General features: G+C 41.1%; 1 protein-coding gene across 1 annotated transcript; it reads left to right on the top strand.

Annotated features, from left to right (window-relative positions):
- The first annotated feature begins 525 nt into the window (after nt 1-525).
- On the top strand, nt 526-16,550 carry gpn1 (GPN-loop GTPase 1). Its single transcript, XM_034560765.1, has 13 exons — nt 526-704; nt 3,394-3,487; nt 4,371-4,477; nt 8,953-8,990; nt 9,314-9,392; nt 9,564-9,658; nt 10,312-10,357; nt 10,432-10,578; nt 13,198-13,280; nt 14,139-14,178; nt 14,434-14,524; nt 14,711-14,806; nt 16,156-16,550. Exons 1-13 carry the CDS (start codon nt 537-539, stop codon nt 16,260-16,262), a joined length of 1,191 nt encoding a protein of 396 aa, XP_034416656.1. The 5' UTR covers nt 526-536; the 3' UTR covers nt 16,263-16,550.
- Nucleotides 16,551-24,000: the final 7,450 nt, after the last annotated feature.

The raw sequence follows: 24,000 nt of genomic DNA on the forward strand, positions 1-24,000 counted from the left end.
TTATTGTTTTTATTATGTGTATTGTTTCATTCTATGTTTATTGTTTTTATTATTTGTATTGTTTCATTCTATGTTTATTGTTTTTATTATTTGTATTGTTTCATTCTATGTTTATTGTTTTTATTATGTGTATTGTTTCATTCTATGTTTATTGTTTTTATTATGTGTATTGTTTCATTCTATGTTTATTGTTTTTATTATGTGTATTGTTTCATTCTATGTTTATTGTTTTTATTATTTGTATTGTTTCATTCTATGTTTATTGTTTTTATTATTTGTATTGTTTCATTCTATGTTTATTGTTTTTATTATGTGTATTGTTTCATTCTATGTTTATTGTTTTTATTATGTGTATTGTTTCATTCTATGTTTATTGTTTTTATTATGTGTATTGACTCCTTGTATTCAGACTGGTCGTGGGCGCCCTCTGGCGGTTCGCAGTGAATACTGACGCTCCTCCCCATTTTTCTCTTGGAGCGTCATGTCTTTGCGACAGCACCGGTATCTTTACGGCAGCCAGTACACAACACGGAAACATGACGGAAGCAAAGCAGCGTACCGGTGCTGAGGAAGTTCTACCGGAATACCGTGAGGGTTCGGCAGCGGGGGAAGACAGCGGCGCACCGGGAGCTGCTGCCCGGGACAAGCCCGTGTGTCTCCTCGTGCTCGGCATGGCGGGCTCCGGGAAAACCACCTTCGTTCAGGTCGGTGCGTCACTGCGCGAGGGACGGAGGCTAATGCTAGCTGCTAACATGTGTACGTTTGAGGGCGTGTGTGACGCTGCAGAGTAACTAGAGATATGTACCGGAGTACAAGTACACATTAGCATTAGCATCACATTCAGCCATTGATTAATTTACTTACACACAATAAGCTTCATTGAGATTAATTAAAAATAAACAGTGAATAACAATATTTTATGAAATGTCATTGTGTGTGAATGTTAGTTACCTGATGGACAGGTGGAACCTTAGCTCCTCCCATCAGTGTATGAATGTTAGTTACCTGATGTACAGGTGAACCTTAGCTCCTCCCATCAGTGTGTGAATGTTAGTTACCTGATGGACAGGTGGAACCTTAGCTCCTCCCATCAGTGTATGAATGTTAGTTACCTGATGTACAGGTGAACCTTAGCTCCTCCCATCAGTGTGTGAATGTTAGTTACCTGATGTACAGGTGAACCTTAGCTCCTCCCATCAGTGTGTGAATGTTAGTTACCTGATGTACAGGTGAACCTTAGCTCCTCCCATCAGTGTGTGAATGTTAGTTACCTGATGTACAGGTGAACCTTAGCTCCTCCCATCAGTGTGTGAATGTTAGTTACCTGATGTACAGGTGAACCTTAGCTCCTCCCATCAGTGTGTGAATGTTAGTTACCTGATGTACAGGTGAACCTTAGCTCCTCCCATCAGTGTGTGAATGTTAGTTACCTGATGTACAGGTGAACCTTAGCTCCTCCCATCAGTGTGTGAATGTTAGTTACCTGATGGACAGGTGGAACCTTAGCTCCTCCCATCAGTGTATGAATGTTAGTTACCTGATGTACAGGTGAACCTTAGCTCCTCCCATCAGTGTGTGAATGTTAGTTACCTGATGGACAGGTGGAACCTTAGCTCCTCCCATCAGTGTGTGAATGTTAGTTACCTGATGTACAGGTGAACCTTAGCTCCTCCCATCAGTGTATGAATGTTAGTTACCTGATGGACAGGTGAACCTTAGCTCCTCCCATCAGTGTGTGAATGTTAGTTACCTGATGGACAGGTGAACTTTAGCTTAACACCTTAACTGACAAGTAGTGTGAAAGCGCTTTGAGTGGTCGGAAGACTAGAAGTGTGTGTGTGTGTGTGTGTGTGTGTGTGTGTGTGTGTGTGTGTGTGTGTGTGTGTGTGTGTGTGTGTGTGTGTGTGTGTGTGTGTGTGTGTGTGTGTGTGTGTGTGTGTGTGTGTGTGTGTGTGTGTGTGTGTGTGTGTGTGTGTGTGTGTGTGTGTGTGTGTACCAGGGTTGCAAAATTCTGGGAATATTCAAAGTTGAAAACTTTCCACGGGAATAAACTGGTAATGTTGGTAATTTAACTGTATGTACCTCGTCATAAGCAGTCAGTAGAGAGAATGCAGCTTTAACACGTGAAGCATAGACTTCTATACAACCAGAGGAGTCGCCCCCTGGTGGTCAGGAGAGAGAATGCAGCTTTAACACGTGAAGCATAGACTTCTATACAACCAGAGGAGTCGCCCCCTGGTGGTCAGGAGAGAGAATGCAGCTTTAACACATGAAGCAGAGACTTCTATACAACCAGAGGAGTCGCCCCCTGGTGGTCAGGAGAGAGAATGCAGCTTTAACACGTGAAGCATAGACTTCTATACAACCAGAGGATTCGCCCCTGGTGGTCAGTAGAGAGAATGCAGCTTTATCCCATGAAGCATAGACTTCTATACAACCAGAGGAGTCGCCCCCTGGTGGTCAGGAGAGAGAATGCAGCTTTAACACATGAAGCATAGACTTCTATACAACCAGAGGAGTCGCCCCCCTGGTGGTGTGTGTGTGTGTGTGTGTGTACCAGGGTTGCAAAATTCTGGGAATATTCAAAGTTGAAAACTTTCCACGGGAATAAACTGGTAATGTTGGTAATTTAACTGTATGTACCTCGTCATAAGCAGACATGCATGCAAACATTTATAATACAACTTTTTTAGTGTTTTCCCTGAATCCTTTCAGGTCTAAATGTTTTCTTCCTGGACCTCATCAACGTCCTCCTCACTGCTGTAAAGTTAGTCTACTGTATACAAATAAACTTGGTATTAAAATGAACATGGCTTCAGTTTACCAAGTAATTAATATGCTATATGACAAACAGTGTTGGGAAAGTTCACTTTCTACATGAACTAGTTCAGTTCATAATTCAAAATGTTGAACTAAGTTAACAGCTCCAAAATATAAACTAGTTCAGTTATTTTATTTAATATGTTGGGAGCTATAATTTAAATCTGTCTGCAATACCGCTCTTGGCCTCTACGCCACTCGGCGCTCTCACACTTGCCAGGCAAAGGGCTGAAACGTTCAGACACTGATGACAAAGACGTTCAAACACAACAGAACGTTTCTGTTTCTGTCAGACAATGTTCCCAACGTGCTGCATTCAGGGACCAGGTGAGCTCGGCGTGCATAGTCTTGTTCTCAACTACATTTAAGTTACCTGTTATATGGTTTTGCAAAAAAACGTAGGAACATTTTTTTTTTTTCAAAATTCCCGAGGAAACTTTCCGCCCCTTTGCGACTCCAGTGTGTACGTATGTATATTTATACCTGCGGTAATAGCGGTACTGCATATCTGGGAGATGTTCTGTATAAACCATGACGTGTAGAGGAGCTGAGCTCGTGTGTTTGATTCCTCAGAGGCTGACGGCTCACCTTCACTCTGTCAAAGCTCCTCCGTACGTCATCAACCTGGACCCGGCCGTCCACGAGGTGCCCTTCCCCGCCAACATCGGTGAGGAACTACACCGACATTTAACTGAACGTGTGTGTGTGTGTGTGTGTGTGTGTGTGTGTGTGTGTGTGTGTGTGTGTGTGTGTGTGTGTGTGTGTGTGTGTGTGTGTGTGTGTGTGTGTGTGTGTGTGTGTGTGTGTGTGTGTGTGTGTGTGTGTGTGTGTGTGTGTGTGTGTGTGTGTGTGTGTGTGTGTGTGTGTGTGTGTGTGTATGTATATATATGTATATATACATATATGTATATATATATGTATATATATATGTATGTATATATACATATATATATGTATATATGTATGTATATATACATATATATATGTATGTATATATACATATATATATGTATATATGTATGTATATATACATATATATATGTATATATATATGTATATATATATATGTATGTATATATATGTATGTATGTATGTATATGAGAATATGATGGATTCACCTGAGACCAGCAGTCATGTGGCACCATGAGGAGACTGAGTTGTTCTAGTCCTGATGGTTCTGTTTCTAAAGAGGAGCAGGACTTTTATTTTGAAAATCCACACCACAAAGACAGAGTGTAAAAGTATATGTATTTGTCTATTTTATTCAACAAATTTTTATATCGCAGAAACAAACTCTTAAAAATCTCTTATTTGGTTCCAGACGAGTGAACAAGAACCACTTCCTGGTCTCAGAGACCAGGACCCTCCTTGAGTCCTGGTCTCCTGGACCCTCTTGAGTCCTCTTTCTATAAACCTTCCCTAGATATGATCATAACTCATAAAGTCCTCTAAACCCAGCAGGTCCTTGTGTCTGTTACTGCAGCATGAAAGCATGGTGGAGTTAGCCAGCGAGCTAATGCCGTAGCCTTCAACCCGTCTTCTGTCTGCAGACATCAGGGACACCGTGAACTACAAGGAGGTGATGAAGCAGTACGGCCTGGGGCCCAACGGGGGCATCGTGACGTCTCTCAACCTGTTCGCCACGCGCTTCGATCAGGTGACCTGTGTGACTCCGCCTCCTCCGTGAACTACAGAGCGAAGAGACGGCGTACGAGGATGTGAACGCATGTCTCCATGGTCTTCTGTTCTCCATGGTCTTCTGTTCTTCATGATGTGTCTCCATGGTCTTCTGTTCTCCATGGTCTTCTGTTCTTCATGATGTGTCTCCATGGTCTTCTGTTCTCCATGGTCTTCTGTTCTTCATGATGTGTCTCCATGGTCTTCTGTTCTTCATGATGTGTCTCCATGGTCTTCTGTTCTCCATGGTCTTCTGTTCTTCATGATGTGTCTCCATGGTCTTCTGTTCTTCATGATGTGTCTCCATGGTCTTCTGTTCTCCATGGTCTTCTGTTCTTCATGATGTGTCTCCATGGTCTTCTGTTCTTCATGATGTGTCTCCATGGTCTTCTGTTCTTCATGATGTGTCTCCATGGTCTTCTGTTCTCCATGATGTGTCTCCATGGTCTTCTGTTCTCCATGGTCTTCTGTTCTCCATGATGAGTCTCCATGGTCTTCTGTTCTCCATGATGTGTCTCCATGGTCTTCTGTTCTCCATGGTCTTCTGTTCTCCATGATGTGTCTCCATGGTCTTCTGTTCTTCATGGTCTTCTGTTCTCCATGATGTGTCTCCATGGTCTTCTGTTCTCCATGGTCTTCTGTTCTCCATGATGTGTCTCCATGGTCTTCTGTTCTCCATGGTCTTCTGTTCTCCATGATGAGTCTCCATGGTCTTCTGTTCTCCATGGTCTTCTGTTCTCCATGATGTGTCTCCATGGTCTTCTGTTCTTCATGGTCTTCTGTTCTCCATGATGTGTCTCCATGGTCTTCTGTTCTCCATTGTCTTCTGTTCTCCATGATGAGTCTCCATGGTCTTCTGTTCTCCATGGTCTTCTGTTCTCCATGATGTGTCTCCATGGTCTTCTGTTCTCCATGATGTGTCTCCATGGTCTTCTGTTCTCCATGGTCTTCTGTTCTCCATGATGAGTCTCCATGGTCTTCTGTTCTCCATGGTCTTCTGTTCTCCATGATGTGTCTCCATGGTCTTCTGTTCTCCATGGTCTTCTGTTCTCCATGATGTGTCTCCATGGTCTTCTGTTCTCCATGGTCTTCTGTTCTCCATGATGTGTCTCCATGGTCTTCTGTTCTCCATGGTCTTCTGTTCTCCATGGTCTTCTGTTCTTCATGATGTGACTCCATGGTCTTCTGTTCTTCATGGTCTTCTGTTCTCCATGGTCTTCTGTTCTTCATGATGTGTCTCCATGGTCTTCTGTTCTTCATGGTCTTCTGTTCTTCATGATGTGTCTCCATGGTCTTCTGTTCTTCATGGTCTTCTGTTCTTCATGATGTGTCTTCATGGTCTTCTGTTCTTCATGGTCTTCTGTTCTTCATGGTCTTCTGTTCTCCATGGTCTTCTGTTCTCCATGGTCTTATGTTCTTCATGGTCTTCTGTTCTTCATCATGTGTCTTCATGGTCTTCTGTTCTTCATGGTCTTCTGTTCTCCATGGTCTTCTGTTCTCCATGGTCTTATGATCTTCATGGTCTTCTGTTCTTCATGATGTGTCTCCATGGTCTTCTGTTCTTCATGATGTCTCTCCATGGTCTTCTGTTCTTCATGGTCTTCTGTTCTTCATGATGTGTCTCCATGGTCTTCTGTTCTTCATGGTCTTCTGTTCTCCATGGTCTTCTGTTCTCCATGGTCTTCTGTTCTTCATGATGTGTCTCCATGGTCTTCTGTTCTTCAAGGTCTTCTGTTCTCCATGGTCTTCTGTTCTCCATGGTCTTCTGTTCTTCATGGTCTTCTGTTCTTCATGATGTGTCTCCATGGTCTTCTGTTCTTCATGATGTGTCTCCATGGTCTTCTGTTCTTCATGATGTGTCTCCATGGTCTTCTGTTCTTCATGATGTGTCTCCATGGTCTTCTGTTCTTCATGATGTGTCTTCATGGTCTTCTGTTCTTCATGATGTGTCTTCATGGTCTTCTGTTCTTCATCATGTGTCTTCATGGTCTTCTGTTCTTCATGATGTGTCTCCATGGTCTTCTGTTCTTCATGGTCTTCTGTTCTTCATGATGTGTCTCCATGGTCTTCTGTTCTTCATCATGTGTCTCCATGGTCTTCTGTTCTTCATGATGTGTCTCCATGGTCTTCTGTTCTTCATGATGTGTCTCCATGGTCTTCTGTTCTTCATCATGTGTCTCCATGGTCTTCTGTTCTTCATGATGTGTCTCCATGGTCTTCTGTTCTTCATGATGTGTCTCCATGGTCTTCTGTTCTTCATGATGTGTCTCCATGGTCTTCTGTTCTTCATGATGTGTCTCCATGGTCTTCTGTTCTTCATGGTCTTCTGTTCTTCATGATGTGTCTCCATGGTCTTCTGTTCTTCATGGTCTTCTGTTCTTCATGATGTGTCTCCATGGTCTTCTGTTCTTCATGGTCTTCTGTTCTTCATGATGTGTCTCCATGGTCTTCTGTTCTTCATGGTCTTCTGTTCTTCATGATGTGTCTTCATGGTCTTCTGTTCTTCATGGTCTTCTGTTCTTCATGGTCTTCTGTTCTCCATGGTCTTCTGTTCTCCATGGTCTTATGTTCTTCATGGTCTTCTGTTCTTCATCATGTGTCTTCATGGTCTTCTGTTCTTCATGGTCTTCTGTTCTCCATGGTCTTCTGTTCTCCATGGTCTTATGATCTTCATGGTCTTCTGTTCTTCATGATGTGTCTCCATGGTCTTCTGTTCTTCATGATGTCTCTCCATGGTCTTCTGTTCTTCATGGTCTTCTGTTCTTCATGATGTGTCTCCATGGTCTTCTGTTCTTCATGGTCTTCTGTTCTCCATGGTCTTCTGTTCTCCATGGTCTTCTGTTCTTCATGATGTGTCTCCATGGTCTTCTGTTCTTCATGGTCTTCTGTTCTCCATGGTCTTCTGTTCTCCATGGTCTTCTGTTCTTCATGGTCTTCTGTTCTTCATGATGTGTCTCCATGGTCTTCTGTTCTTCATGATGTGTCTCCATGGTCTTCTGTTCTTCATCATGTGTCTCCATGGTCTTCTGTTCTTCATGATGTGTCTTCATGGTCTTCTGTTCTTCATGATGTGTCTCCATGGTCTTCTGTTCTTCATGATGTGTCTCCATGGTCTTCTGTTCTTCATGATGTGTCTTCATGGTCTTCTGTTCTTCATGATGTGTCTCCATGGTCTTCTGTTCTTCATCATGTGTCTTCATGGTCTTCTGTTCTTCATCATGTGTCTCCATGGTCTTCTGTTCTTCATGGTCTTCTGTTCTTCATGATGTGTCTCCATGGTCTTCTGTTCTTCATCATGTGTCTCCATGGTCTTCTGTTCTTCATGGTCTTCTGTTCTTCATGATGTGTCTCCATGGTCTTCTGTTCTTCATGATGTGTCTCCATGGTCTTCTGTTCTTCATGATGTGTCTCCATGGTCTTCTGTTCTTCATGATGTGTCTCCATGGTCTTCTGTTCTTCATGATGTGTCTCCATGGTCTTCTGTTCTTCATGGTCTTCTGTTCTTCATGATGTGTCTCCATGGTCTTCTGTTCTTCATGATGTGTCTCCATGGTCTTCTGTTCTTCATCATGTGTCTCAATGGTCTTCTGTTCTTCATGGTCTTCTGTTCTTCATGATGTGTCTCCATGGTCTTCTGTTCTTCATCATGTGTCTCCATGGTCTTCTGTTCTTCATGGTCTTCTGTTCTTCATGATGTGTCTCCATGGTCTTCTGTTCTTCATCATGTGTCTCCATGGTCTTCTGTTCTTCATGGTCTTCTGTTCTTCATCATGTGTCTCCATGGTCTTCTGTTCTTCATGATGTGTCTCCATGGTCTTCTGTTCTTCATGATGTGTCTTCATGGTCTTCTGTTCTTCATGATGTGTCTCCATGGTCTTCTGTTCTTCATCATGTGTCTCCATGGTCTTCTGTTCTCCATGGTCTTCTGTTCTTCATGATGTGTCTCCATGGTCTTCTGTTCTTCATGATGTGTCTTCATGGTCTTCTGTTCTTCATGATGTGTCTCCATGGTCTTCTGTTCTTCATCATGTGTCTCCATGGTCTTCTGTTCTCCATGGTCTTCTGTTCTTCATGATGTGTCTTCATGGTCTTCTGTTCTTCATGATGTGTCTCCATGGTCTTCTGTTCTTCATGATGTGTCTCCATGGTCTTCTGTTCTTCATCATGTGTCTTCATGGTCTTCTGTTCTTCATGATGTGTCTTCATGGTCTTCTGTTCTTCATGATGTGTCTTCATGGTCTTCTGTTCTTCATGATGTGTCTCCATGGTCTTCTGTTCTTCATGATGTGTCTTCATGGTCTTCTGTTCTTCATGATGTGTCTCCATGGTCTTCTGTTCTTCATGATGTGTCTTCATGGTCTTCTGTTCTTCATGATGTGTCTTCATGGTCTTCTGTTCTTCATGAGGAGGATCTGAATGCTTTGATGAACGATGCATGTCTCCATGGTTCTTCAGGTGATGCAGTTCCTGGAGAAGAAGCAGCAGGATCACCGGTGAGCAAAGCTTCTTCCTGTTGAACACATTTCAGCTTCAGACTAAGACTCCTGTCTCCCGTCTCATCTCTTGTCTCCTATTTCCTGTCTCCTATTTCTTATCTCCTGTCTCCTCTTTCCTGTCATCTCTTGCCTCTTGTCTCCTATTTCCTGTCTCTTATCTCCTGTCTCCTCTTTCCTGTCATCTCTTGTCTCCTGTCTCCTATCTCCTGTCTCCTATTTCCTGTCATCTCTTGTCTCTTGTCTCCTGTCTCTCGTCTCCTATTTCTTGTCTCATATCTCCTATCTCCTATCTCTTGTCTCCTATCTCCTGTCCTCTGCAGCTACGTGCTGATCGACACCCCGGGTCAGATTGAAGTCTTCACCTGGTCTGCGTCTGGAACCATCATCACAGAGACTCTGGTGGGTCCGACTCTTAAACTACATCGTTTATCGTATCCAGAAAGAGAGGAGAGAATGGAAACATGACAATAGTTTAATATATATATATATATATACTTCTCCAGAGAGGAGCAGGTCTTTTATTTTGAAAATCCAGACGACAGAGCGCTTCATTGGTGTTCTGTGTTTCAGGCGTCGTCCTTCCCCTGCGTGGTGATCTACGTGATGGACACGTCCCGCAGCGTCAGCCCCGTCACCTTCATGTCCAACATGCTGTACGCCTGCAGGTACGGACCAACCACCATGAGGTCATCGATGATGTCATCGCATGTTAAATATTTAGATTTGACCCCCTAACCCTATGAGTCTGGTCTCAGTGCTTTGACCCCCTAACCCTATGAGTCTGGTCTCAGTGCTTTGACCCCCTAACCCTATGAGTCTGGTCTCAGTGCTTTGACCCCCTAACCCTATGAGTCTGGTCTCAGTGCTTTGACCCCCTAACCCTATGAGTCTGGTCTCAGTGCTTTGACCCCCTAACCCTATGAGTCTGGTCTCAGTGCTTTGACCCCCTAACCCTATGAGTCTGGTCTCAGTGCTTTGACCCCCTAACCCTATGAGTCTGGTCTCAGTGCTTTGACCCCCTAACCCTATGAGTCTGGTCTCAGTGCTTTGACCCCCTAACCCTATGAGTCTGGTCTCAGTGCTTTGACCCCCTAACCCTATGAGTCTGGTCTCAGTGCTTTGACCCCCTAACCCTATGGGTCTGGTCTCAGTGCTTTGACCCCCTAACCCTATGAGTCTGGTCTCAGTGCTTTGACCCCCTAACCCTATGAGTCTGGTCTCAGTGCTTTGACCCCCTAACCCTATGAGTCTGGTCTCAGTGCTTTGACCCCCTAACCCTATGAGTCTGGTCTCAGTGCTTGTCTCCTTCCCCCTCCAGTATTCTCTACAAGACCAAGCTGCCTTTCATCGTCGCCATGAACAAAGTGAGCTCACTTCCTGTTTCATCTCCTCGCTCCACTTCTCTCTTCACGTCGTTGACTTGTTGTCGTTTGTGCAGACTGACATCATCGACCACAGCTTCGCCGTGGAGTGGATGCAGGACTTCGAGGTCTTCCAGGATGCTCTGAACCAGGAGACCTCGTACGTCAGCAACCTGACGCGCTCCATGAGTCTGGTCCTGGACGAGTTCTACACCAACCTGAGGGTGAGAGGCCGGCTGGAGGCGCATCCATTCACTCCTATCACTAATCTGGCTGGTTGGTACAGACCCCAAGTCTCTACCTGGGGTCTGTACCAACCAGCCAGATTAGTGATATATGATCTGACCTGGGGTCTGTACCAACCAGCCAGATTAGTGATATATGATCTGACCTGGGGTCTGTACCAACCAGCCAGATTAGTGATATATGATCTGACCTGGGGTCTGTACCAACCAGCCAGATTAGTGATATATGATCTGACCTGGGGTCTGTACCAACCAGCCAGATTAGTGATATATGATCTGACCTGGGGTCTGTACCAACCAGCCAGATTAGTGATATATGATCTGACCTGGGGTCTGTACCAACCAGCCAGATTAGTGATATATGATCTGACCTGGGGTCTGTACCAACCAGATTAGTGATATATGATCTGACCTGGGGTCTGTACCAACCAACCAGATTAGTGATATATGATCTGACCTGGGGTCTGTACCAACCAGCCAGATTAGTGATATATGATCTGACCTGGGGTCTGTACCAACCAGCCAGATTAGTGATATATGATCTGACCTGGGGTCTGTACCAACCAGATTAGTGATATATGATCTGACCTGGGGTCTGTACCAACCAGCCAGATTAGTGATATATGATCTGACCTGGGGTCTGTACCAACCAGCCAGATTAGTGATATATGATCTGACCTGGGGTCTGTACCAACCAGATTAGTGATATATGATCTGACCTGGGGTCTGTACCAACCAGCCAGATTAGTGATATATGATCTGACCTGGGGTCTGTACCAACCAGCCAGATTAGTGATTGGAGTGTGATAGAGGATCTGACCTGGGGTCTGTACCTACCAGATTAGTGTTAGTGTGGACCTATTTTAGACTCCGAGAAGAACCAATATCGGTTTATGTGAACGCTGCATTTAGAATATTGACCTTTCTGATGGAGAACTGAAGCTGTTATCGTACCTCTCAGAACATCTGCACCTGTTGGTCTGTCCGTGTTCATAACAACGCAAAGGAACCAACACAAAGGAACCTACAGAAGGAAGCAACTCAAAGGAACCTACAGAAGGAACCAACTCAAAGGAACCTACACAAAAGAACCTACAGAAGGAACCAACAGAACCAACATTCTCCTGTTCTGAGAGGGAGAATCTCTGTTTTTGTGAGTCTGGTGTGTTTGAGAACCGCCTCAGTTCTCCAACATGAAGGAGGTGATATTCTAAATATAGTGTACATTTAAAGTGATATTAAACCGTCTAGGATTGTGTTCTGGTACTACTGCAGTAAAACGGACTAACGAGGAGAACCTCACACCAGCACACACTACTGTTCCTTAAGTCATCGTTTTTCCTTTATAAGTATTACGTACTTCTAACACCGTCGACCTCATGAGCATGTTTCCCACTAGTAGAACCCAGCATCAGAATAAAGGAGTCAGTAGAACCCAGCATCAAAATAAAGGAGTCAGTAGAACCCAGCATCAGAATAAAGGAGTCAGTAGAACCCAGCATCAAAATAAAGGAGTCAGTAGAACCCAGCATCAGAATAAAGGAGTCAGTAGAACCCAGCATCAGAATAAAGGAGTCAGTAGAACCCAGCATCAGAATAAAGGAGTCAGTAGAACCCAGCATCAGAATAAAGGAGTCAGTAGAACCCAGCATCAGAATAAAGGAGTCAGTAGAACCCGGCAGGAAAACGGGAGTCGGTAGAACCGGCAGGAGAACAAAGGAGTCGGTAGAACCCGGCAGGGGAACAAAGGAGTCGGTAGAACCCAGCATCACAACCAAGGAGTCGGTAGAACCCAGCATCACAACCAAGGAGTCGGTAGAACCCGGCATCACAACCAAGGAGTCGGTAGAACCCGGCATCACAACCAAGGAGTCGGTAGAACCTGGCAGGAAAACAAAGGAGTCGGTAGAACCCGGCAGGAGAACAAAGGAGTCGGTAGAACCCGGCAGGGGAACAAAGGAGTCGGTAGAACCCACATCACAACCAAGGAGTCGGTAGAACCCAGCATCACAACCAAGGAGTCGGTAGAACCCGGCATCACAACCAAGGAGTCGGTAGAACCTGGCAGGAAAACAAAGGAGTCGGTAGAACCCGGCAGGAGAACAAAGGAGTCGGTAGAACCGGCAGGAAAACAGGAGTCGGTAGAACCCGGCATCAGAACCAAGTATTCGGTAGAACCCAGCAGGAGAACCAAGAAGTCGGTAGAACCGGCAGGAGAACCAAGGAGTCGGTAGAACCTGGCAGGAAAACAAAGGAGTCGGTAGAACCCAGCATCACAACCAAGGAGTCGGTAGAACACGGCAGGAGAACCAAGGAGTCGGTAGAACCTGGCAGGAGAACAAAGGAGTCGGTAGAACCTGGCAGGAGAACAAAGGAGTCGGTAGAACCTGGCAGGAGAACAAAGGAGTCGGTAAAACCCTGCAGGAGAACAAAGGAGTCGGTAGAACCGGCAGGAGAACCAAGGAGTCGGTAGAACCCAGCATCACAACCAAGAAGTCGGTAGAACCGGCAGGAGAACCAAGGAGTCGGTAGAACCTAGCACCAGAACAAAGGAGTCAGGAGAACCTCGTTCTAAAGGCCCCTCCTCCCTGTCCTCAGGTGGTGGGCGTGTCCGCGGTGACAGGAAGCGGATTGGACGAGCTGTTCGTTCAGGTGGAGGACGCCGCCCAGGAGTACGAGAGGTGACTTTTATTTTACAGCATGGTTCCTCTTCCCTTTAAAGGGCGTCCTTGATCCCTCAGTCCTTGATCCCTCAGTCCTTGATCCCCGATAGTGTAGATGTTCCACTCTGAGCTTCAGAGGTCTCCATGTGTTCAAAAGCTGCTCCACTATATTATATATATTTATATTTGTTTACATTCGTATTGATTGAATACCTTTATCTTTAGTAATCCACTGAAGCAGCACAACGTTCATTCAATGTTAATTTAACTAGAACTGAAGGAATGTGTGAATTAATCATCTTTAAACTAAAATGTCACATTTATAAATCACTTTATTACATTTAAACGAGTATTAAAGTGTTGATCATAAACCAAGAGGTCTGATTCATGAAGGAGGTTGAACTAAAGTATCTCTCCCTCCTCCTCTTTCTCTCTCTTCCTCTTCTTCTTCCTCCTCCTCTTTCTCTCTTCCTCTCCCTCTCCCTCTTCCTCCACCTCCTCTTCCTCTTCCTCTCCCTCCCCTCCCCTCGTCTTCCTCTCCCTCTTCCTCCACCTCCTCTTCCTCTCTCTCCCTCTCCCTCTTCCTCTCCCTCCCCTCTCTTCCTCTTCCTCTCCCTCTTCCTCTTCCTCTCTCTTCCTCTTCCTCTCCCTCCCCTCTCTTCCTCTCCCTCTTCCTCCACCTCTTCCTCTCCCTCCCCTCTCTTCCTCTTCCTCTCCCTCTTCCTCCACCTCCTCTTCCTCCACCTCTTCCTCTTCCTCTCCCTCCCCTCTCTTCCTCTTCCTCTTCCTCTCCCTCTTCCTCCACCTCCTCTTCCTCCACCTCCTCTTCCTCTCCCTCTTCCTCCACCTCCTCTTCCTCCTCCTCCTCCTCCTCAGGGACTATCGACCTGAGTACGAGAGACTCCGCAAACAGCTGGTGAGTGTTTGTGACCGTCTGTCTGTTGTGTTTTAATCCTCTACGATCTTTACCGACGGTCCTTGAACGCATCGCGTGTGAGGAACCAAAACTAAGCTCAAAATGACATTTCATCCTTAAGTCCTGTTGGATACACAGATTCTATAGTTATACTTAGAACTATTCTTCACTGAAGACTTCTAGTCACCGTGGTTCTGTTTCCAGAGAGAAGCAGGACTTTTATTTTGAAGTGTTCACTGACTTCCTGTCCACCAGGCGGAGGCTCAGAGCAGGAAGCAGCAGGAGCAGCTGGAGCGGCTCAGGAAGGACCTGGGCGCGGTGCACATGACCAGCACCCCTCCACCAGGTGTGTGTGTAGATATATGTGTGTGTGTGTGTGTGTGTAGAGATATATATATATATATATATATATATATATATATATATATATATATATATATATATATACTGTTACTTCTCATCCAGCATTAATGTTTCTGATGTGCAGCTTCCTGTGACTGTTTCACAATAAAAGCCTCTGTGATGTCCCCAGACATGGCCGGGCCCAGTGACCTCATCATGACACGCGGTAACCCTGATGACAGCGAGGAGGACGAGGATAGTGACACGGACGACATCGACCACAGCGGTGAGGACAGGAACCTCACGTGCACTAACGGGAACCTCACGTGCACTAACGGGAACCTCACATGCACTAACAGGAACCTCACGTGCACTTACGGGAACCTCACATGCACTAACAGGAACCTCACGTGCACTTACGGGAACCTCACGTGCACTAACAGGAACCTCACGTGCACTAACGGGAACCTCACGTGCACTAACGGGAACCTCACGTGCACTAACAGGAACCTCACATGCACTAACAGGAACCTCACGTGCACTTACGGGAACCTCACGTGCACTAACGGGAACCTCACATGCACTAACGGGAACCTCACGTGCACTACAGGAACCTCACGTGCACTAACAGGAACCTCACATGCACTAACAGGAACCTCACATGCACTAACGGGAACCTCACGTGCACTAACGGGAACCTCACATGCACTTACGGGAACCTCACGTGCACTTACGGGAACCTCACATGCACTTACGGGAACCTCACATGCACTAACGGGAACCTCACGTGCACTAACAGGAACCTCACGTGCACTAACGGGAACCTCACGTGCACTTACGGGAACCTCACATGCACTTACGGGAACCTCACGTGCACTAACAGGAACCTCACGTGCACTAACGGGAACCTCACGTGCACTAACAGGAACCTCACGTGCACTAACGGGAACCTCGCATGCACTAACAGGAACCTCACATGCACTAACGGGAACCTCACGTGCACTAACAGGAACCTCGCGTGCACTGACAGGAACCTCGCGTGCACTGACAGGAACCTCGCGTGCACTAACAGGAACCTCACGTGCACTAACAGGAACCTCACGTGCACTAACAGGAACCTCGCGTGCACTGACAGGAACCTCGCGTGCACTAACAGGAACCTCACGTGCACTAACAGGAACCTCGCGTGCACCAAGAGGAACCTCGCGTGCACCAAGAGGAACCTCGCGTGCACCAAGAGGAACCTCGCGTGCACCAAGAGGAACCTCGCGTGCACCAAGAGGAACCTCGCGTGCACCAAGAGGAACCTCACGTGCACCAAGAGGAACCTCACATGCACTAACAGGAACCTCACGTGCACTAACAGGAACCTCACGTGCACTAACAGGAACCTCGCGTGCACCAAGAGGAACCTCACGTGCACCAAGAGGAACCTCACGTGCACTAACAGGAACCTCACGTGCACTAACAGGAGCCTCACATGCACCAAGAGGAACCTCACGTGCACTAACAGGAACCTCACGTGCACTAACAGGAACCTCACGTGATGCTCACATGCACAAGCTGCTCTGATAACATAGGGACTTAATGTTATAGATATTAATGTTTTTAAGAATCTTGTTGTTTCCTTTGCAGCAACGGAGGAGAGCAAAGAGGGAGACGCCTTCGGAAACTTCCTGAAGGACAGGAAGGAAGTGGTTCAGGTCCGAAACAGGAAGTGTGAGATGCCTGATGACCCCTGACCTCTAACTGTGAGAAAAGACATTGACAGACTTGGCCACACCCTCCCTCTGTGATACCGACTATCACCTGGAGTCAACAAGTACAGCATGTAGACCTGCACTTCCTGTCTGGTCAGGTGACCCCTGACCCTATGAGCCGATTGGCTGCTGCTCCTCCTCCCTGAGAAAATGAAAGGTTCTATTTTTATATTGGAAGAGACTCTTCTATTCTGCTTTCTTTGTGTTTTTCATGACGTTGACCTTTGTAAAAAGTTATGATCTGCCAAATAAAAGTGAGCTAAATTTAAACTATTTGGGTTATTTATATTTTGGACTATGGATATGGTTGAGTTTATTACAAATATTCAGGTTTCCTCTTGACAATAACTGAGTTCACACACTGCGCTCATAAGCAGCATCTTTGTTTGTTTACACTACAAACAACATATTCATAAACAAACCTCAGTGAAATGTCACTTTGTAACCGCCAGCTGTTTCACCTCAAGGTCCAATTTTATTTTATTACCTCATATACATATGTTCATACATCATCATATACATATGTTCATACATCATCATATACATATGTTCATATATCATCATATACATATGTTCATACATCATCATATACATATGTTCATATAGCATCATATACATATGTTCATACATCATCATATACATATGTTCATACATCATCATATACATATGTTCATACAGCATCATATACATATGTTCATACATCATCATATACATATGTTCATACAGCATCATATACATATGTTCATACATCATCATATACATATGTTCATACAGCATCATATACATATGTTCATACATCATCATATACATATGTTCATATATCATCATATACATATGTTCATATAGCATCATATACATATGTTCATACATCATCATATACATATGTTCATACAGCATCATATACATATGTTCATACATCATCATATACATATGTTCATACATCATCATATACATATGTTCATATATCATCATATACATATGTTCATACAGCATCATATACATATGTTCATACATCATCATATACATATGTTCATACATCATCATATACATATGTTCATACATCATCATATACATATGTTCATACATCATCATATACATATGTTCATATAGCATCATATACATATGTTCATACATCATCATATACATATGTTCATACATCATCATATACATATGTTCATACATCATCATATACATATGTTCATACATCATCATATACATATGTTCATATAGCATCATATACATATGTTCATACAGCATCATATACATATGTTCATACATCATCATATACATATGTTCATATAGCATCATATACATATGTTCATACAGCATCATATACATATGTTCATATAGCATCATATACATATGTTCATACATCATCATATACATATGTTCATATAGCATCATATACATATGTTCATACAGCATCATATACATATGTTCATACAGCATCATATACATATGTTCATACATCATCATATACATATGTTCATACATCATCATATACATATGTTCATATAGCATCATATACATATGTTCATACATCATCATATACATATGTTCATATAGCATCATATACATATGTTCATACATCATCATATACATATGTTCATACATCATCATATACATATGTTCATATAGCATCATATACATATGTTCATATAGCATCATATACATATGTTCATACATCATCATATACATATGTTCATACATCATCATATACATATGTTCATACATCATCATATACATATGTTCATACAGCATCATATACATATGTTCATACATCATCATATACATATGTTCATATAGCATCATATACATATGTTCATACATCATCATATACATATGTTCATATAGCATCATATACATATGTTCATATATCATCATATACATATGTTCATACATCATCATATACATATGTTCATACATCATCATATACATATGTTCATATAGCATCATATACATATGTTCATACAGCATCATATACATATGTTCATACATCATCATATACATATGTTCATACATCATCATATACATATGTTCATACATCATCATATACATATGTTCATACAGCATCATATACATATGTTCATACATCATCATATACATATGTTCATACAGCATCATATACATATGTTCATACATCATCATATACATATGTTCATATAGCATCATATACATATGTTCATATAGCATCATATACATATGTTCATACATCATCATATACATATGTTCATATAGCATCATATACATATGTTCATATAGCATCATATACATATGTTCATATAGCATCATATACATATGTTCATACAGCATCATATACATATGTTCATACATCATCATATACATATGTTCATACATCATCATATACATATGTTCATACATCATCATATACATATGTTCATACATCATCATATACATATGTTCATACAGCATCATATACATATGTTCATACATCATCATATACATATGTTCATATAGCATCATATACATATGTTCATATAGCATCATATACATATGTTCATACATCATCATATACATATGTTCATATAGCATCATATACATATGTTCATATAGCATCATATACATATGTTCATATAGCATCATATACATATGTTCATACAGCATCATATACATATGTTCATACAGCATCATATACATATGTTCATACATCATCATATACATATGTTCATATAGCATCATATACATATGTTCATACAGCATCATATACATATGTTCATATAGCATCATATACATATGTTCATACAGCATCATATACATATGTTCATATAGCATCATATACATATGTTCATATAGCATCATATACATATGTTCATATATCATCATATACATATGTTCATACAGCATCATATACATATGTTCATACATCATCATATACATATGTTCATACATCATCATATACATATGTTCATACAGCATCATATACATATGTTCATACATCATCATATACATATGTTCATACATCATCATATACATATGTTCATATAGCATCATATACATATGTTCATATAGCATCATATACATATGTTCATACATCATCATATACATATGTTCATACATCATCATATACATATGTTCATATAGCATCATATACATATGTTCATACAGCATCATATACATATGTTCATATATCATCATATACATATGTTCATATAGCATCATATACATATGTTCATATAGCATCATATACATATGTTCATACAGCATCATATACATATGTTCATATAGCATCATATACATATGTTCATACAGCATCATATACATATGTTCATACAGCATCATATACATATGTTCATACATCATCATATACATATGTTCATACATCATCATATACATATGTTCATACAGCATCATATACATATGTTCATACAGCATCATATACATATGTTCATATAGCATCATATACATATGTTCATACATCATCATATACATATGTTCATATAGCATCATATACATATGTTCATACAGCATCATATACATATGTTCATACAGCATCATATACATATGTTCATACATCATCATATACATATGTTCATACAGCATCATATACATATGTTCATACATCATCATATACATATGTTCATACATCATCATATACATATGTTCATACATCACAGGAGCAGCCAGAGCCTCAGTTGAAGACCCGTTTCAGCCTCTTTCCTCATTTGTCTGCCTTCGCTCCAGCTAGTCCTGTTGCCTCCAGCGCTCTGAACTCCCACGCTCTGTTCACTTCATTAAAGGCACCACGCTGCCAGTCTCTTTGTGCTGTGTGTGTCATGTCTTCTCTGAATAGACTCCGCCCCCCTGCCGCCCACGCAGCGTGGTGCTGATGAAGAGCCGCTGAGTCACGTCCCACTCTGGAAGAGGTGGACGTACAACATGTTTATTCAAACCATCTGAAACATGTTTCACCACGCTTCAACTTCATGTTTATTGATCAGCTTTCATCATATCCAGACATAAAACACAACTATTTAAATGAATGAGATCACAGTGTGTTTCAATGTGTTTCAGTATGTTTCAATGTTGTGTTTCAATGTGTTTCAGTATGTTTCAATGTTGTCTTTCAGTATGTTTCAATGTTGTGTTTCAATGTGTTTCACTATGTTTCAATGTTGTGTTTCAATGTGTTTCAGTATGTTTCAATGTTGTGTTTCAATGTGTTTCAGTATGTTTCAATGTTGTGTTTCAATGTGTTTCAGTATGTTTCAATGTTGTCTTTCAGTATGTTTCAATGTTGTCTTTCAGTATGTTTCAATGTTGTGTTTCAATGTGTTTCAATGTGTTTCAATGTGTTTCAGTATGTTTCAATGTTGTGTTTCAATGTGTTTCAGTATGTTTCAATGTTGTGTTTCAATGTGTTTCAGTATGTTTCAATGTTGTGTTTCAATGTGTTTCAGTGTGTTTCAATGTGTTTCAGTATGTTTCAATATTGTGTTTCAATGTGTTTCAGTATGTTTCAATGTGTTTTAATGTGTTTCAATGTGTTTCAATGTGTTTCATTATGTTTCAATGTGTTTCAATGTGTTTCAGTATGTTTCAATGTTGTGTTTCAATGTGTTTCAGTATGTTTCAATGTTGTGTTTCAGTATGTTTCAATGTTGTGTTTCAATGTGTTTCAGTATGTTTCAATGTTGTGTTTCAATGTGTTTCAGTATGTTTCAATGTTGTGTTTCACTATGTTTCAATGTGTTTCAATGTGTTTCAGTATGTTTCAATGTTGTGTTTCAGTATGTTTCAATGTTGTGTTTCAGTATGTTTCAATGTTGTGTTTCAATGTGTTTCAGTATGTTTCAATGTTCTGTTTCAGTATGTTTCAATGTGTTTCACTATGTTTCAATGTTGTGTTTCAATGTGTTTCAGTATGTTTCAATGTTGTGTTTCAATGTGTTTCAATGTGTTTCAGTATGTTTCAATGTTGTGTTTCAATGTGTTTCAGTATGTTTCAATGTTGTGTTTCAATGTGTTTCAATGTGTTTCACTATGTTTCAATGTTGTGTTTCAATGTGTTTCAGTATGTTTCAATGTTGTGTTTCAGTATGTTTCCATGTGTTTCAATGTGTTTCACTATGTTTCAATGTTGTGTTTCAATGTGTTTCAGTATGTTTCAATGTGTTTCACTGTTTCAATGTTGTGTTTCAATGTGTTTCAGTATGTTTCAATGTTGTGTTTCAGTATGTTTCAATGTGTTTCAATGTTGTGTTTCAGTGTGATTCAGTATGTTTCAGTATGTTTCAATGTGTTTCAATGTGTTTCAGTATGTTTCAATGTGTTTCAATGTGTTTCAGTATGTTTCAATGTTGTGTTTCAGTGTGTTTCAGTATGTTTCAATGTGTTTCAATGTGTTTCAGTATGTTTCAGTATGTTTCAATGTGTTTCAATGTGTTTCAGTGTGTTTCAGTATGTTTCAATGTGTTTCAGTATGTTTCAATGTGTTTCACTGTTGTGTTTCAGTGTGATTCAGTATGTTTCAATGTTGTGTTTCAATGTGTTTCAGTATGTTTCAATGTGTTTCAGTGTGTTTCAATGTGTTTCAGTATGTTTCAATGTTGTGTTTCAATGTGTTTCAGTGTGTTTCAATGTGTTTCAATGTGTTTCAATGTGTTTCAGTATTTTTCAATGTTGTGTTTCAATGTGTTTCAGTATGTTTCAATGTGTTTCAGTGTGTTTCAATGTGTTTCAGTATGTTTCAATGTTGTGTTTCAATGTGTTTCAGTATGTTTCAATGTGTTTCAGTGTGTTTCAATGTGTTTCAGTATGTTTCAATGTTGTGTTTCAATGTGTTTCAGTATGTTTCAATGTTGTGTTTCAATGTGTTTCAATGTGTTTCACTATGTTTCAATGTTGTGTTTCAATGTGTTTCAGTATGTTTCAATGTGTTTCACTGTTTCAATGTTGTGTTTCAATGTGTTTCAGTATGTTTCAATGTTGTGTTTCAGTATGTTTCAATGTGTTTCAATGTTGTGTTTCAGTGTGATTCAGTATGTTTCAGTATGTTTCAATGTGTTTCAATGTGTTTCAGTATGTTTCAATGTGTTTCAATGTGTTTCAGTATGTTTCAATGTTGTGTTTCAGTGTGTTTCAGTATGTTTCAATGTGTTTCAATGTGTTTCAGTATGTTTCAGTATGTTTCAATGTGTTTCAATGTGTTTCAGTGTGTTTCAGTATGTTTCAATGTGTTTCAGTATGTTTCAATGTGTTTCACTGTTGTGTTTCAGTGTGATTCAGTATGTTTCAATGTTGTGTTTCAATGTGTTTCAGTATGTTTCAATGTGTTTCAGTGTGTTTCAATGTGTTTCAGTATGTTTCAATGTTGTGTTTCAATGTGTTTCAGTGTGTTTCAATGTGTTTCAATGTGTTTCAATGTGTTTCAGTATTTTTCAATGTTATGTTTCAATGTGTTTCAGTATTTTTCAATGTTGTGTTTCAATGTGTTTCAGTATGTTTCAATGTTGTGTTTCAATGTGTTTCAGTATTTTTCAATGTTGTGTTTCAATGTGTTTCAGTATGTTTCAATGTTGTGTTTCAATGTGTTTCAGTATGTTTCAGTATGTTTCAATGTGTTTCAATGTGTTTCAGTATGTTTCAATGTTGTGTTTCAATGTGTTTCAGTGTGTTTCAATGTGTTTCAATGTGTTTCAGTATGTTTCAGTATGTTTCAATGTGTTTCAATGTGTTTCAGTATGTTTCAATGTTGTGTTTCAATGTGTTTCAGTATGTTTCAGTATGTTTCAATGTGTTTCAATGTGTTCAGTATGTTTCAATGTTGTGTTTCAATGTGTTTCAGTGTGTTTCAATGTGTTTCAATGTGTTTCAGTATGTTTCAGTATGTTTCAATGTGTTTCAATGTGTTTCAGTATGTTTCAATGTTGTGTTTCAATGTGTTTCAGTGTGTTTCAATGTGTTTCAATGTGTTTCAATGTGTTTCAGTATTTTTCAATGTTATGTTTCAATGTGTTTCAGTATGTTTCAATGTTGTGTTTCAATGTGTTTCAATGTGTTTCAATGTGTTTCAATGTGTTTCAATGTGTTTCAGTATTTTTCAATGTTATGTTTCAATGTGTTTCAGTATGTTTCAATGTTGTGTTTCAATGTGTTTCAATGTGTTTCAATGTGTTTCAATGTGTTTCAATGTGTTTCAGTATTTCTCCTCTCCTCTTTTCTTCAGTGGCTACAGACACAAACAGAAACTCTGAGTCATGACGCCGACACGAATAAACACACGACTGCTCATTCATACTGGAGCTCACACACACACACACACACACACACTCTCTCTCTCTCTCTCTCACACACTCATCTACACACACTCTCACACACACACACACACTCTCTCTCACACACTCATCTACACACACTCTCTCACACACACTCTCTCTCTCTCTCTCTCACACTCATCTACACTCTCTCTCTCTCCCACACACACACACTCTCTCTCTCTCACACACACACACACACACACTCTCTCGCTCCCTCTCTCTCACACACACACACAGCTGCTGCAGCAGTGATGAAGAGGAGGGAAGGAAAGAAGAAGCTCAAAGTGTTTCCTCATCCAGTCATGTGACCTTTACTGCTGTAAATGTAAGATATTTAACTAACAAACAAACAAACAAACAATCCCTCTTCAGTGTTGACACACACACACACACACACACACACGTATATCTCATCGGTCTCATCGTCATGACATCACTGTCCA

Source organism: Cyclopterus lumpus, chromosome 3 (assembly GCF_009769545.1).
Source record: "Cyclopterus lumpus isolate fCycLum1 chromosome 3, fCycLum1.pri, whole genome shotgun sequence".
Taxonomy (NCBI): Eukaryota; Metazoa; Chordata; class Actinopteri; order Perciformes; family Cyclopteridae; genus Cyclopterus; species Cyclopterus lumpus.